The sequence below is a fragment of the Haemaphysalis longicornis genome, unplaced genomic scaffold (assembly GCF_048455015.1).
Source record: "Haemaphysalis longicornis isolate Haplotype H1 unplaced genomic scaffold, Haemaphysalis longicornis Haplotype H1 scaffold_9, whole genome shotgun sequence".
Taxonomy (NCBI): domain Eukaryota; kingdom Metazoa; phylum Arthropoda; class Arachnida; order Ixodida; family Ixodidae; genus Haemaphysalis; species Haemaphysalis longicornis.
Genome location: NW_027526460.1, coordinates 126,997,296 through 127,012,336, shown reverse-complemented (window position 1 = coordinate 127,012,336; position 15,041 = coordinate 126,997,296). Strand labels below are relative to the sequence as shown.

The window sequence follows — 15,041 nt, the reverse complement described above, 5'->3', positions numbered from 1 at the left end:
CGTGAATTTTTGGTAGACTACTATTTAAAAAAATTTGGTCGTTCTGGCATGTCACTTTTTGAAAATCAAACAATCGTCAGCAAACAACCTTATTTGAACACCAGGACACACAGCAGTGGTGATATCATTCACATACTCAAGAAAAAGAATGGGTCCTAAGACGCTCCCCTGAGGCACGCCGCTAACTCCACCGCATACTCTCAAAGGTGAAATAATTGCCTATGGGAAATGTCTGTTTGCAGGAAATAAGTGTGAAATTGAATTCTGCTAGTCTATCCTTCACTTGATTGCACTAGAACGTATTTTTGCATTGACACATGGGCAGTGAATGCACTCAGATAGTAGACACGTGCGTAACTTCCTGAGATAATAGCAATTATGTGATGGGAGGTCTGTATATGTACAGTTGCTTTTCCCTCGTACAATTTACTGTAATTGCGACAGGGCTGAGGAGGCCAGTACTTGAGCACCTTGTCTATGCACATGTGATATTACATGCACTTGTACATTGTTGCAAGCAACAAATTGATAGAACTGTGTTCACTTGCAATGTGGTAAAATAACTCACATAGTTAGTTATAGTTCATCAAATTGTTAGTTTGACGTAGCAGTGTGACGAGATACCTCGTGGTCTACTTAGGAAATTTCTTGACATTGTGGACGTGCCAAATTAGGTCATGCTGAACTACCATATAGCGCGCTGCACTACACCCAGCATCACATCGTCGTCATTATACATTGGTATCAATCCCGGTACGTGACTGGCATTGCCACTAATTCCACTGCACTAATATCCGAAGAACTGAATCTTATGGCTGTGCAGCGCAGCTTGGTGTCATACATTATTTGCAAATTTAAGGCAGATGCAGATGCTTTGAGGAGTAAAAGTTATTAGTGGCTTGCTTCATCCGAGGTATTCCAGCTTGTTCAATATAAGAATTTCACATAATATGATAATGGGTCAGTCTGAAAAATAGGCAGACCCCCAAACAGCCTGTACCTTATAACAGGTAAAATAACAATAAACATAAGAGTAATAATTGGTAGTGTCTATTATCCTGGCAACCGTGAGAATTACCATCAGAAATTTCTCACAGCAGTTGCCTCTCATTGGCTTAAGCGCGCTATGTGGAGATTCTATGGGATAAATATTCCCTAAAACGCTGTACTTCCAGCTGCCCTTGTAGCGCTGTGGTATAGTACTTGGTTTTAAACAAGAAGGCTCAGGTTCGAGTCCACCATTGCGATGTTTTTTTTTTTTTTTGGCTTTCAGAACTTTTCCGTCATCGTGATTTTGTCATTACTTTTTTTACCCTGGTTTTTACTATATCTAAAGATCGACGCACAGGACTTCTAGAATGGGTTGAATTATGTTTAATATAGGTTGTGTTCTGTGTCGTTGGGCTCGGTTAGATAGGGTTGTTGCAGTTGGGCTGGATTTGGGTAGGTTATGACGCATTCGATTAGGTTACGGTAGGTCCGGTGAGGTTTATGTTATGTTATGTTGCATTGGGACGTAATATTATTGAGCACATTTTAGGCCAGCCAGCTTTTATGGAAACTGCCGTGAGAATTTCCCGGAGGTAATTCTCACGGCTGCCGTGAGATTAGACACAGCCATAATAATAAGAAGAATACAGTTGAACCTCGTTATAAGAGACACTGATGTAAGAGACAAATGGGTATAAGAGACACTATTCACCCACATGGTTGGCTGCCCTATCTTTCCCATTAAATTGACCTCTTTTATAACAGACATTGGATGTAGAAGATTGGTTATAAGGGACAAGTCATCCTTGAAGTTTAATCAATAATCTTGCTTTGTAACAGACATTTTAACTTCAGATGCAGAGCCACCAGTCACTACTTGCAGTTGTTTCCATTGTGGAAACACAGGTGGATGACAGACACCTGCAGTCGCTATTTATTATAACTTCAGCAAACACACAGTGGTTCAGTCAGCTATGAAATGACGATGAGAAGCCCTGCCAATGGAAATGCAACTTGCAGAAGTGGTTGAAGCTTACTGCCATCCATTGGAGCACGACTGCACATGTGGGCTCTCCCACTCGCGTAGCTCCCAATCAAGAAGCACTGCAGATGTTGAGTCCTGCAAGCATAATGAATAGCCTGAGCACACAGCGGAAGAAGCTTTGCGCCCTGGCTATTCATCAGGCTTGTGAACTCAACATCTACGATTCATCTTCCACAAACAGTGAAAGGAAAGAAAGCTTGTAGAATCGGTTGTCAAAAACAGTAAATACAGTCATGAAGCAAACAAAGTTTCATAAATTCTGGGGCCAAACATAAATTAGAATGACTCTTGAAACATGCTGTAGCATTCTTTTGAGCTTATTTTAGTCATACGGTGCCCACATTGAACTAGGGTCTGATTAGTAAGTGAAAACATGGTTCCCTGCTTATAAGAGACATCTCGTATAAGAGACAGAAACTGCTTCCCGGTACGTGTCTCTTATAAAGGGGTTCAACTGTAGTAATAAATAGACGTTAGCCAGAGCAGCACCTGCATGAATTTTAAAGAGTTGATCAACATTTTTACTGTATCAGCTTGTACACATTGAAAGATAGCTGAATTATATGGCTTGCTTGTAATGAAAACAAAAACTGATAGCGGTCCATTGGTCAGTCTAATGCAGCGCATGCCCAGCCCAACTTCCTTCTTTCTCTTAATTTGAGCTAAGATGTCTCCCACCCGAGTTCGCTTCCAAATACGAAATGCTTGTTTGTTATGTGTCAAGGGGCAAACCTTTAAGGATAGAAACCCTTGCAATCGTGTGGTTGTATTACCATGTACAGAGATCCCTTTTGTAGGGGTTTGCCGGCTCAACTTCAACGCCGCCCACTGCAGCTGTGTAGTGGTTAGTACGAAGTCACAGGTGTAATTTCTGGCCGCGATAGCCATTTTTTAAATGGAAGCGAGAAACAAATGTGCCTGGGTGGACAAGATTGTAATGCACGTTTTAGATCCTGAGGGGGTGTAATTTGATCCATTGCCCTTCCACCACGGTGGGCCTCATAATGCCGATGTAGAGTGTGATGCTCCAGCTTGAAATTGTTTCTCAGTTTCGTTGTCCCCGCAATCTCTGTTGGAGCTGAAGATGGGTGGAAAGTAGAAAGTGTAGGCTGCCTGATCCAAGACAGAACATTGAGAAGCTTCTAAAGCAAATAGAGAAAACTGGGTACTAATTAGGCTGCGTTAAAAAAGCAAAAAAAAAAAAACTAGTTGTAATAGGCTACTAAAGAAAATTGTTAGACTGGTTGTTGAATTTCTTTGTTGGGTTCCTTTGGATTGGCTTAGATATATGTGTTGAAGTATTTTGTGCCTATGCAGTAAACAAACACTCTAGTGAACTTTTTCATACTTTCTTGATCATAACCAGAGTGAATTTTCACAATACCCAGAATGCAAATTGAGCTCGTATGAACCCAACTCGAATCACTCGATCGATCTCAGCTGTGTTTTTGGTTTGCATTGCGTGTTGCAAGTCACTGAACTTGCCTGAACCACGCACTGTTACATCCAGAATAGCCTTTGATGTTGTTGCAAATTAACGCCGTCATTATTAGAACTCGAATGCGCTAAACAATGTTGACGAGTCACTCGTTTTAAACTTACGTGACAGCAAAAAACAGGATTTGGTTATCACTTCCACGAGATACCTGCCAGCCGGGAAAGTGCATTTTTTTTGTCTAAGCAAAATAAAAGCATCTTCGTGTATGAAATCCTAGTGCATGTTGACGCTTCCTAGACAGTTGACGTTAATTTGCAGCCTGAATTGGGTACTCTAAGTTAAAAGATATTCCGTCTTGTGCTTTTATGGGACACTGCTCTTCAAACAGCTTCCTTCAATTTTTAAGTAAACTCTGTGCAACTTGTCAGTCTTGCTGCTTTTCCCCCACTGATTTCAAATATGGCATTGGTTTTTGAGCAAGTCAATTAGTTGTCAAGATAATGACAGATAATTAGCCAGTTTTGGAGGAACAGTAGACAAAACAGTGTAGGCGTAAAACTGTAATCTATCTTTATGTTTTCCAATTTTATGAACCCTGTGAGGTGCTGTAAGAGAATCAGTTTTTTGATTCACTGCTTGGAACTAATTTTACAGCTCATTACACCTTGGTGGCCCCAGTGGCAAGGAACCATTATGAATGCCCAATTCAAACACCAAAGTTTAATGAGCTGTAAAATTAGTTCCAAGTGATGCTCAAAAAACAGATTATCCTATTGCACTCATGAGAAAACATAAAGATTACAGTTTTATGCCTACACTGTTTTGTCTATTGTTCCTCCAAAAATGGTTAATTATCTCTAATTATCTTGGGAACTAATTGACTTGCTCAAAAAATAATGCCGTATTTGAAATCAGTGGGAAAAAATCAGCAAGTCTGACAAGTCTCACAGAGTTTACTTACAAATTAAAAGAAGTTGTTTTAAAGGAGCCATGAAGACAAAATACAAGTTTGTGTTATTCGAAAGATTTCGTGTTTTGTAGTGCCCCCAGCGCTTGTTCGAATGCAAACACTGCTTTATTCACTGAGAAATTAATCAATTTATGTTAAAATTTTGATTTTCCCGCTAAATCGTGTGTTTTCGTAGCTGCAATGACATCACAGACCGCTCTGCAGCCTAGGATCCCTTGATTCGCGCGTCCGCCGTACAGGGTAGAGACACGTACACGCTGGGGCCGCCATTTTGGATCGCTCGCTCGCCGCCGAAGCAAGTCATTGTATCAAAATCGTGCTAAAAGTATCGCCGCAACGCGGTTAACTGGCAAAGTTTGAATCAACCTATCTGTTTCGCGTTGCTGGGTCGCGTGGGAAACGAAACGAACAACGCGCTGAGTATGTTGACCCAATCGCAGCGGCACGTGACCGTTCAAAGGGTGTCTCCACCCTGTACGGCAGAGTTGGTATCGAGGTATTCGTGCGTTTGTTTACGTTACTCAACCTAGATGGCGCCACCATACCATGGCGTGTCGTTTTCTGCCTTTTTTTTTCGTTCTGGGAGAAAATCGTTTCGTGAAACATACTGCTCGATCGACAAATATGTTCACGTAAGACACCGTCGCGTCAATCAATCGGCCAGTGTCGTCTGAGACAACCCCAAAGCCCCGCAGTCCTGTGCAGCTAAACAAGAATAGTGCGCGCAGTACCAACAGCAGCAGTACGCAGCGGTACTTCTATGTTTACATGTGCTTTCGTAACTTACACTTACCACCATTCTTACGGCTTTAAAAAGAATGTGCCCTAAATTTAAGGCAAATAGCTCGTTCGGCAGGCTTACACTCTGCCTAATTTTCGTTTGCTTTTGCCGCCCTCCGCCAATCGCAGAGCTGTCTCGTGTGACATCATAGGTTCTGTTGCGGGAAATGAGCTAGTGGGTCGCATGGCCATTTCCTTTTTTCCTAATTATGTGGCTTATTCGACCGAAGTTTACGTTAAAAGTGGTGTCAGTACGATTCTAACGAGGCAATCTTTTGAATGAACCAAACTTGTGTTTTCTCTTCATGGCTCCTTTAAGAGCCATGTCCCCTTAATGGTGGAGTGAGCCCGTCCAGCAATGCGCGGATATTTCTTGTGATCTCACAAGAATTTGTAAGTTGATAGTATAGTCAATAGTTTTTAAACCTCACCTGTGACACTTCGGATGTGTTGGAGTTTTCCTCTTCGCGTGATTACTAAACACCTTTGATGCGCCCCATTTTTTAAATGAGAACGCAACCGCACAGCTATAATTCTGACTTCCTAAATTTAATGATTTCAAGCGCCATCATCATTACATTAGCATTGCACGTCTTTGTGCAATGCAGAGGTAATTTTCTAGGGAGAGGAGGGGGGTATCAATTAAAATTGACCCCTCTCATACGGGAGCCTGTGCACGCCTATGCAGCAAAGTTATATAATAAGAAAGCATAGGAAAGACAGGCAGCTCACCAGATGCTTTCTCATACTTATGATGCCGTAGGACTAATTCCAACAATTGGCTAATTTCAACAGCGACATTTGCAGATTAAAATAGTATTGCGGAATCTAGGTTTGAAATTTTTTGTCTTACATTGAAAGCAACATTACAGTAATGTGATTAATGAACGGCTATGAGGTAATTAGAAGGATCAGAACGGGGTGGGGTGCATTCGGCAGGCATTCTCAGATAATAAATGGCAGCATACCATTGTCCCTGAAGAAGAGAGGTATGACAGCTGCATCTTACTGGTACTCGCCTACGGGGCAGAAACTGGGGGGCTCAGTAAGAGGGTTCAACTTAAATTGAGCACGACTCAGCGAGCAATGGAATCGTAGATGATAGGTGTAACATTAAGGGACAAGAAGAGAGCGGAGTGGGTCAGGGAACAAACGCGTGTTTAGGGCATACTAGTAGAAATTAAGAAGAAGATATGGACGTGGGCAGGGCATGTAATGCGAAGGCAAGATAACCATTGGTCTTTCAGGGTAGCAGAGTGGATCCCTAGAGAAGGCAAGCGTTGCAGGGGGCGGCAGAAAGTTAGATGGGCAGATGAGATCAAGAAGTTTGCGGGGATAAATTGGTCGCAGTTAGCACAGGGCCGGGATAACCGGAGAATAATGGGAGAGGCCTTTGCCCTGCAGTGGGTGTAGATAGGCTGGTGGTGGTAATGGTGGTGGTGGTGGTGGTGGTGGTGATAATGACGATGCTGATGCTGATGATGAGGCAAAACTCATTGAGTGCCCTTCGCGACCGCAAGACAGCATTTGAAATAAAAAAAATTGTGAACAAATACCCTTCTGAGGAGCATGTACAAGTCATCCAACTCTTGTCAGTTTTGCTGTCTGAGCAAAAAATGAAAATTGTATTTACATTGATCGTTGCACAGCGTAGAGTTACTAGAGGGTGAAATGCTGTGCAAGGATTACTCACCATTTACTGACTGGGCCTCTTGGTGCCAGTTCAGCGTTCTGAATGCCCATTTTAAATTAAGCTACAACACCCATAAGTATGTCACCGAGCTCTTGATTCGTCATATTACTATCACAGAAGGAGCGGGTAATTTGAAATCTGGACCTTTAAAAACCACTTCCTTAGTTTTTCAGTTGCTTGTTATCCCTGCAATGCCCAAACAATGAAAACAATATATAAAATTCTAATTATTGATTACATTATAGATTGTGACTCAAACAGCAAAGAAACACGCCGAACAATTTTTTTCTCCCACAGTTATACAATTACATATTTAATTTCATTTCATTTATTATACTCTTAAATGCCCGAAGGCATTACATAAGGGGGGGGGGAGGTCATGAAACATTGTTTGCAGAAATACAAATGAACCAAGATATTGTTAAAAACACAAAAAACAAGCAGAAAAACAGAAGTATATATACAAAGGCACTAGAGTTTGAAACATTGGCTAAGGTAGGAACATCGCAAAATAAGTGTTACATAATTTTACAGAGTTAACAATAGGTCGAAGGAGCACACACTGATTAAGTTGAACAATACATCTTACACAAAATATATGTTACAGTAGTAGAACTTGAAGGTTAGTCTTGAGTGAGAATATTTTTTTCTAGTTTGGCTCTAAAACATTTATTATCAGTACATGTGGCGGTGTCGTCGGGAAACGTGGTGTATCATAAACGCATATTGTATGATAAACGCATAAAAAGTGTACATACACCCACATATATAATGTAGGTGTATAATGTAGCATATACCTGTTTAACATCTTATATGCATACCTACATATTAAGTAGGTTTATATGGTATCACATACTCCACAAAAAGTGTATCATACACCCATTGAAAGTAGGCGTAGACCAGCCGGGTGCCCTTACGATGAAGGAATACATCTTTCAAACTGCATTTGGAACTTCATGCGGCCAGTTATCGAGCTATAGTTTTTTCTCAAAGGCTTAGGAGGGATCAGAAATGATAGAGTGGGCATTTCTGGGTGGTCGAAAGGCCAAGGTGTCAGCGAAAAAATCCAAAAGATGGCGTATGTTATATGATACGGTGGGCATTACTGGGTAATATTGAGTGCCTGACATGCTTTGGCGTCGAAGACTAAGGCTACTTTGAACCGTGCATTTCAAGTAATCAGCGCGCACTTGCACGGAAAAATGGCAGACTGCTTATATGGATGCAAGGCCAAGTCAGAGCTGGCCGTGTAATACTAGCTTGTTCACAGCGTTACATTTGGCACTTCTGTTCAGCGCACTCTGACCAAGTTGATGGTGACAAATCTCAGGGTTAAAATTTAGCTTCTTTGGCCTATTCCCCGCACTTACAAACTAGAGATGGGCGAATATTCAGTGTTGTCGAATATTCAATCGAATCTCTTTCTATTCATTATTCGCTTAGATTCGAATGCATGTACAGTTGAACCGCATCATAACGATGTAGTATTGGGACTGCAAATTAGTTTGTTATAACCTATATTCGTTATAACACTAGAGGTAAAAATCGGCTATAGCAAATCGACAATCTGGCTCGCGTAAAAATACTTGATACAAGAATGCATGTTTTGAGGCTTCAAACCCACTATACACAAGGTGACCCTTACCTTTCTCCTTGATGCATTTCGAGCTCAATGAACCGGAACATGAGTACGTGAAATTACAACAGAACAGAGTTCACTTGACAAAACAGGACTGCATCCTTATTTATTTGATGAAGGATGTGATCTTCGTCTGGTGGATACTCACAGCACTGAGCAGCATGAAGTTTTCCATAGTGTCCATGGACAAAAGGGCCTTTATACTTTTGCAGTTTAGGACTACGGGGGCTTTTTCCAATTAGCGTCTCAGCCTCCTTGTCAAATATTTCTTCGTTATATCCAATACCGCGCGGCTCTCACGGTTTCAGTTTCGTTATAAAAGAATAAGTGTCATTGAAATAAAGCGTGACCAACCAGAGTCTGTATTTAGTTCGCTATAGCCAATAATTCGCTATATCAGTGTTCGTTATAACGACGTTCAACTGTATTCGACATTTTCGAATCAATCGGTGCTTCCGAATAGGCAGCCAAAAGCCAAGCTTTCCGTTCGAGCATTCGGAGATCTCATTCCAGGCTTGTTGCAAGACCCCCCCTGTGCTGTCATTACTGTAATCAGTGCCAAGTTGTTGCCTGGCCTAGAGGTTCGACGAGTGCTCGGCCGCCATCACACTTTCCATTTAAAGGCGGCACTCTAAGGACACCGCTGCCTACATAGTGGCACCGAGGCAGTGCTCTTGTACTGCCGGTTCCATAAGGAATAGAGAAATACTGTTCAAAATGGTGGCCTGTAACTTGTGCTTTGGATGGCTACGGCCGCGGATACTAGTGGCTGCAATACTCTTTTTAGCGGAGCTTTTAGGTGGCAATAAAACTCTTGAGCCAACTCTGTTTAACCTTTCTATTTTGATGACAAATGTTTGCGTTTCAATTCAAATCTTCTAATCGAAGATCTTCTAAACTAACCCATCACTTTTGTAGTTATATCTTTTAGTATCTGGTTAGAAATGAGCAAAGTAGGATCTAGGGAATACAGCAGCTCATTGCGAGAGCTGTGACAGACCACTTGGGTGCTCCTGTGCACCCAAGGTCTCTGGGAGTGGTGGAGGAATCATGGCAGCCGACTTTACCCAGCCCTGGCCAAAGTGGCACGAAAGTACTTTTTAATTCCTGCCACACGGGCGAGGAGTAAAAGGGCCGTTTTCGACAGCATGAGATGTCAGCAGCCAACATGTAGAACAACTACCATTTCTTGATGAAAATTTGTGAATACAGTAAATGAAAGCTGTGCATGTAATTTCTGAACAAATGCTCAACTGGTAATATTTTCACAAAATTCTGTGTCTATGTGAGCTGTAATTCCCAGTCGGGTCACAGTTTGCTCAATTTTATTTGCAATTTGTTATGCTCACTATTCGAACTACAGGTTCGATTCGAAATTGTTCGACCAAATCACTGTTCATTTCATATTCGCTTCGAACTGAAAATTCGCTATGCACCCATCCCTAGTACACACATCACAATAACATAGGCTGTCTTTGCAGTGCGAGGCAAAATTCTTAAAACCCCAAACTTAAAAAGCTTGCACACAGCCTACTCGAGACCAAAATGGCCGGGATGTTTTTTGACAGGAAATTCATTCATGTCAAAAAAAAAAAATCATACCTGTCGAAATTGCTCTAGCATGCTTCACTTTAAACACAATTTCTTCTGGGCAAACTTCTACTTGTAGTTCTGTAAGATCTGTAAATCTTTTAAATCTTTTAAAACTTTAAACTGAGCTGTAAAGAATCATTCGCACCGTGTCGATGTGCACACATGAGCTTTATTTTTTTTTTTTGCTCTAAAGCTTATTATAAGTGATAAAATTCCTGTGCTATAACCATTGCTTTGGTGCATTCATTGCCCCCATTTACTGCTGATTTCACAAAGGGGAGTTGTGGTTGCTTCGTTTATTATAAGCAGTGTGTCATTGCAGTGCTTTTTATCTGGCTATTGTGCTCGCATATTGTCGAGTTTTAGTCTCCATGACGTGTGTTAGCAAACTTTCATCGCTAGGAAGCGCTTTCGTCCAACTGTTGCTTTCATCAACTTTGCTGCAACGTGCAGGACAGTGCACGGGCTATGCTACAGCAGTCCCAAGAAGTGGCCGCCCCTGATCAGCGTGGTGGCGGAGCGCGTGGACGACGGCTCCCTGGAGCTCTCCATCTGGCGCATGAACACGGCCGCCCAGTGTGTCTCCTTCTCCAAGTGGGCCGTCCTGTCTTTGCCCCAACTGCCCGTGCTGCAAGGTGACCACTGCTGCTCTTTTGGCCCTTCGAGCAGGCAGGGGGCGTACCGCAAGGCTCCACCCTGTGCCCCCTCCTCTTCTTTTTTCCCCACCCCACCACCCGTGTTGCGTATTCTTGGCTAATATCATTGAGCCACGTATCTTGTATTACCTGCTATCCGTAAGCAGGAGCAAGCAAGGTTACGACACCCAGGCGTCACGCCTGACTGGCTGCTATGCCTGACGAGCTCCCCTCGTCGGAGCCCATTGTGGGAGTGCGTCTTAAAACAGACGTCGTTCCATTGTGCTTCTCTGCGTATGTGACAGGTGCTCTTCCTTGAATCCGTACGATGTGTACGCATGCTCTGCTCTTGGTTTACGCTTTCCTTCTTTCTTTGTTACTTTACCTTTGCCTCCTGACAGGATAAGTCAATAGAAGAAAATTTCCTGTCAACTCATCTCAGCTTTTGAATTGCTGTTTTCAGCTGCACTTGATTTTATGGAACCATGCAGTGGTGATGTCTGCGAGGTATTGTTTGCTTGCTTAATATTTTGGGGGTGGTTATACTTGAGCACTTAGTGCATTTGCTTTCATCATTGCATCAGTTCTGCTTCTAGTTAAATGCTCATAAGTGCATTTTTCGTGTGGCCTTACAAACCTGGAGTAGGAGGAATGAAATTTGAAGCTAATGCCTATTAACCTGTTAATAAATTCTTATTAATCTAATAATAAATGTTTACTAATATTTATTACCTCAGTCCAGGCAGCCGTGTGCTTTTACTGCTCAGGTGGCCATTGGATTAGGGCCTGGAAAAAATTTTTGGTTGTGCAGTTATCAGCCCCGATATAATATTTTGGTTAAAGTCCTCGAAACCTAACTTGAAAGGTTTTCAGAAGCAAGGGCAAGTGTCAAAGCTTGTTCCACACTCAGTGGCTGAAGAAAGCAGCGTAAAGGGTCGTTGCAGTTTTGAAGCATACTTATAAGGGGCATTCTGAGGTTGTTTGTGGACAATTAGAAACTTTTCTTTGTGATTGAACCACTTTCCTCTTGAGGCTTCAAAATCACGTTTCACGCCATATTCTGCTTTCAACACCCACATGAGTAACAAAAAGAAAAGTGCAAAGTGTGTGTCCCTGTGGAGTGCCGTAGCCAGTGTGTGTGCGCGTTGCTAAGCGGGGCCCCTGTTTTTCCGTGCCTCCCAGGGTGCCTCTGGCATCCGGAGCGAGACGTCTTCTGCCTGGTGTTCAAAGACTCGGCACGTATCTACGTGGTCAACGAGGAAAACTCTGAGCTGCAGGAAGTCAAGACCATCACCCCCTTCGCCGGGTGAGTGCCTGACCTTTGACCCCTGACCTCCTCTCTCTGGCATCGATCTCTGTTAGCGACGCTTATCACAGACAGTGCTGCTTATCGCCCCACAGAACCACAAGTGAGAACAAGGGGGGAGAGAAATGACATATGAGGCATGCTTTTGAATATAACAATGGTTAAAAAAAATATTAGGGGCTTGCAAATAGGTATTTTTGGTTTCGAAGCGAATACGAAGTGAGTACCGTATTTACTCGAGTAATGAACCCACTTTTTTTCCAGAAAATTCGGCATGAATTTGGGGGGAGGGTTCATTATGCGGGAAAAAATTGCAACAGATTTTTTTAAAGTTGAAATTCCACACAATAAAGTTGCTAAGAGAAGCGTGTCAGAGCCTTACCATTTTTGTAAAAACACCTGGGTGATTATGTAATGGATTTTCTTTTTTATTCTGAACATCGCCATGGAGCTGTCCTCCTCACTGAAATCGCTAGCGGTTTCACATTTGTAGTCGGCCCACAACGCACCGTCTTCCGTGCCGTCAAGGCACTCCAAAACTTCTTTTCTCACACCCGGAAACTTCCCTTTTTTGGGCCCACGAAACACACGGCGGACCTTGTTCACCGCCCAAAAACCTCTTGTTTTCGCCCATAGCGTACACGTGCTGGGTCAACACTGAAGTGCCGCCCAGCCGCGCTGTTTCCATGTGCATCAAAGCATGCTGCACCACCTTCAGTTTAAAACCGGCTGTGTAGCTCATGTACTGGCCCATCGTACGGAGCGCACCAGGAGCTCAAAAAAAGGTCGCAACACGGCTGAGAAACAAAACCACGGAGTGTAATGGCGACGTCGCGGAACAGCTAGAGCAGAGGAGTGCGGAGTACGTTTAGTGCTTTATTCGCAAAACCGGCCAGAACGGCAAAGAGCAGGGAAGGAGTGCGGAGTGCGTTTCGCGCTTTGTTCGCACGCCGCAACATTTTCATGACGCAAGGTTTATTTTGCATTCAGCAGGTGGCGCACCGCAAGCGCGCAATTTTTAAATTGTGAGCCACAGCATTCTCGCTCACGTCTCCGGCTACTGCTGCGATTTCTTTTTGTTGGAATGCATTTTTGGCATTTATGCGTGTACTGTGGCCTGATATCAAGTTACTGCGATCGTCTACAGCATCAGCAACCATGCTGAGATAAAAAACATATCCCCGCTGCATTTTTTTATTCAAAGTGACAAAAGAGTAAATTCTCAAGAAGAAAAGTGGGGGGAGGGTTCATTACGCGAGTGGGTTCATTATGCGTGTAAATACGCTAATGATTTTGTTTGAATACGTAGTTGTGAACCTGAGTGAATATTGTTGAATCGGAGCAAATATTTTGCGATTCCCAATAAGAAAACTGTAAATTACCGCTTCTCAAACATGCTTCAGTAACTACAGCCCATAAATAACTGAAACCTCATTTAAAAGGGTTTGCAGACTTTTTCTGTGGCATAAAACAAACCTTCAGAAACTACCCTGCAGGTTTTGGTTAAATTTTTTATGGGGGGATCAACTTTCACTCTCATGTGGTGGCCTCAAGCACAAGTGTTTCGTTACGGGTACACATACTGTGAACAGCTGCGATTAACAAATTTCTCATTAAGGGGGACACCGGTCTTAAAACAGCTTCTTTTAATTTTCAAGTAAACTTTGCGAAACTTGTCAGTCTTGCTGCTTTTCCCCCACTGATTTCGAATATGCCATTATTTTTTCAGTTGCACAATTAGTTCCTAAGATTAGTTCTCATTAAACTTTGGTGGCACCAGTGGCAAGGAACCATTTCGAGTGCCCATTTCAAACACCAAAGTTTAACGAGCTGTAAAATTAGTTCCAAGCGACGCATCAAAAGACCGATTCTCTTATTGCGTTCACCGGGGTTCATAGTATTGAAAAATATCAAAATAACAGTTTTATGACTAACACTGTTTTGGCTATTGTTCCTCCAAAAATGGTTAATTATCTCTAATTATCATGATAACTAATTGTCCAACTGAAAAAGTAATGCCATCTTTGAAATCAGGGGGGGAAAAGCAGAAAGACTGACAAGTCTGGCAAAGTTTACTTAAAAGAAATTGTTTTAAGAGCCATGACCCCCCTGAAGTTGATTTTTTTTATATACAATGGAACCTCATTGCTACATCTAAAAAAAAAACACAAGGGCAGAACGTATTGTCCGGGAAGAAACGTACTATGGGGCATGCTTAGTGTTCCCAATTGAGAGTGCAGTAACCAGGAAATCGTATGAACCGGGAACGTATCAGCGGGGTTCTACAGTACCTGTTATGTTTCCTTTTTTCATATTCATTATGGGACCTAAGTAATGCTATGAACTCCTAATGCTATGCTATGCACTCCTATGCACTCCTAAGTAATGCTATGCACTCCTTGACGCAGAGATACTGCTTTCTTGACAAAAAGGCGCTCGTACTGAGGCACCCCGGAAGCTGCCCGCTGACCCTGCACACGTGCTATCACCCACTACTTGGGTTTGTTATCTGGCACTCTGTTTAGTTTTGGTCTCGACTATTTTTATACATTGATATTAGTCTTGACATGCCCTTTCCTTAAACCTGGCCCTTCACAGAACCCGTATTCAAAGGGGACATGGCTCTTAAAACTATTTCTTTTAATTTCCAAGTAAACTCTGTGAAACTTGCCAGTCTTGCTGCTTTTTTTCCCACTGATTTCGAATATGGCATTATTTTTTGAGTCAGTCAATTACTTCCCAAAATAATGAGGCATCATTAGCCTATTTTGGAGGAACAATAGACAAAACAGTGTTAGCCTTCATATTTTCCAATACTATGAACCCTGGTGAATGCAATAAAAGAATCAGTTTTTTGATGCACTGCTTGGAACTAATTTTACAGATCATTAAACTTTGGTGTTCGAAATGGGCATTGAAAATGGTACCTTGCCACTGGTGCCACCAAAGTTT

General features: G+C 42.4%; 1 protein-coding gene across 3 annotated transcripts in view; it reads left to right on the top strand.

The window, feature by feature from the left end:
• Positions 1-15,041, top strand: part of LOC144152072 (WD repeat and coiled-coil-containing protein-like) — a 50,517-nt gene that overhangs the window by 3,207 nt on the left and 32,269 nt on the right. For all 3 annotated transcript variants that reach the window (XM_077683279.1, XM_077683278.1, XM_077683280.1), the window contains exons 3-4: positions 10,602-10,783; positions 11,966-12,089. In XM_077683279.1, the coding sequence (XP_077539405.1) occupies positions 10,602-10,783; positions 11,966-12,089 (306 nt within the window). The remainder of the gene's footprint in view (positions 1-10,601; positions 10,784-11,965; positions 12,090-15,041) is intronic.